Source organism: Octopus bimaculoides, chromosome 2 (genome assembly GCF_001194135.2).
Source record: "Octopus bimaculoides isolate UCB-OBI-ISO-001 chromosome 2, ASM119413v2, whole genome shotgun sequence".
NCBI classification, from domain to species: domain Eukaryota; kingdom Metazoa; phylum Mollusca; class Cephalopoda; order Octopoda; family Octopodidae; genus Octopus; species Octopus bimaculoides.
Window position 1 is genome coordinate 763,167 of NC_068982.1, and position 1,505 is coordinate 764,671.

General features: G+C 35.7%; 1 protein-coding gene across 1 annotated transcript in view; it reads left to right on the forward strand.

Annotated features, from left to right (window-relative positions):
- The window catches only part of LOC128247129 (uncharacterized), a 31,047-nt gene that overhangs the window by 401 nt on the left and 29,141 nt on the right, over positions 1 to 1,505 (forward strand). The window contains exon 2 of the mRNA XM_052965944.1: positions 417 to 554. Coding sequence (XP_052821904.1) covers positions 417 to 554 — 138 coding nt within the window. The remainder of the gene's footprint in view (positions 1 to 416; positions 555 to 1,505) is intronic.

Genomic DNA, 1,505 nt, shown 5'->3' on the forward strand with positions numbered 1-1,505 from the left:
AAATATTAAACTAATAATAATATATACAAAAATATATGTCAGCACAACATTATCAAGGTAATCCAAATTGGTGATATTCTAACCGAACACCTGAAAAAATGTTTTAGCTGGGGTATCTACTTGTTGGAAATTTAACCTTATTCCTATATATTGAGTGCTTACTTGATATCTGCCAGGACTTTTAAAGCCCATTTTGTCTTTATATATATATATATATATATATATATATTAGGCTGTCAAGTGTGAAATTTGTACTAAGGTATATGGTAAACTTTGACAGCTGCTCATTTTGCGCCATTATTATATTTTGACAATCTTTATTTTTTGTTAGAAAGCTGATACATATATTCATTTATTCCAACTTATTTTGTGCTTTATAATGTAGTTATAAATCGTGTTTTGATATTTTTGTTTAGAGATGGATAAGTGTAGTTTTCAAATACGAGTTCTTGGAAATACAGCATTACAGACAGCTCGGAATATTAATGGACTATTTCATTCTAATGTCATTACACAGCAGAAAGCATCAAATTGGCTTGCAAAATTTCGTTCAGGTAACTTTGACCTCACAAATGAGCAACGCGATCGACCAGAAACAAAGGTGGATAACGACGAACTGAAAGCAGCCATCGAGTCATATCCATCTCAAAGCGCCCGTGAATTATCGTTGTTGCTTGGTGTTAGCAAGCAATATTGACTCACCTAGTTCAAATCGGTAAAGTGAAAAAGTTGGATAAGTGGGTTCCACATGAATTCAATGAAAATCAGAAACAGCAACGTTTGGAAGTCTGCCTTATGCTACTTTCTCGTCACAAAAATGAATCATTTTTGAATCGAATTGTAACATGTGATGAGAAATGGATCCGATACAACAGCCGTAAACGTTCAACACAATGGTTGGACAAAGACGAGCCACCAAATCACAGTCCAAAAAGCAAAATTCATCAAAAGAAGCTGATGGTGTGTGTTTGGTGGTCTGGCACAGGTGTGATCCATTATGATTTCATTAAACCTGGCTCATCAATCACGGCCGAGTTATACTGCAGCCAACTGGACCAAATGATGCAGAAACTTACAAAAAGCATCCCAGGTTAGTCAATAGATCCACTCGTATTTTATTGTAAGACAACGCCAGACCACACATTGCAAAAATGACATTGGCGAAACCACAGGAGTTGGAGTTGGAAATTCTCCATCATCCACCATAATCACCTGATCTTGCCCCCACTGACGACCACTTCTTCCAGAATTCGGATAACTTTTTGTAGGAAAGAATTTAATTCTGACGATGCTGTAAAACAGGTTCTCCAAGATTTTATTGACTCCAGATTGCCAGGCTTTTGCAGTTCCGGACTGGACAAGCTATCGTTAAAATGGCAAAAGTGTATGGACAATATGGGTGCATACTTTGATGAATAAAGCTATTCCTTGTATTTATAAAACATTAGCAAACTTTTTTCTTTCCTACAAATTTCATGCCTGACGACCTAATATATATATATATA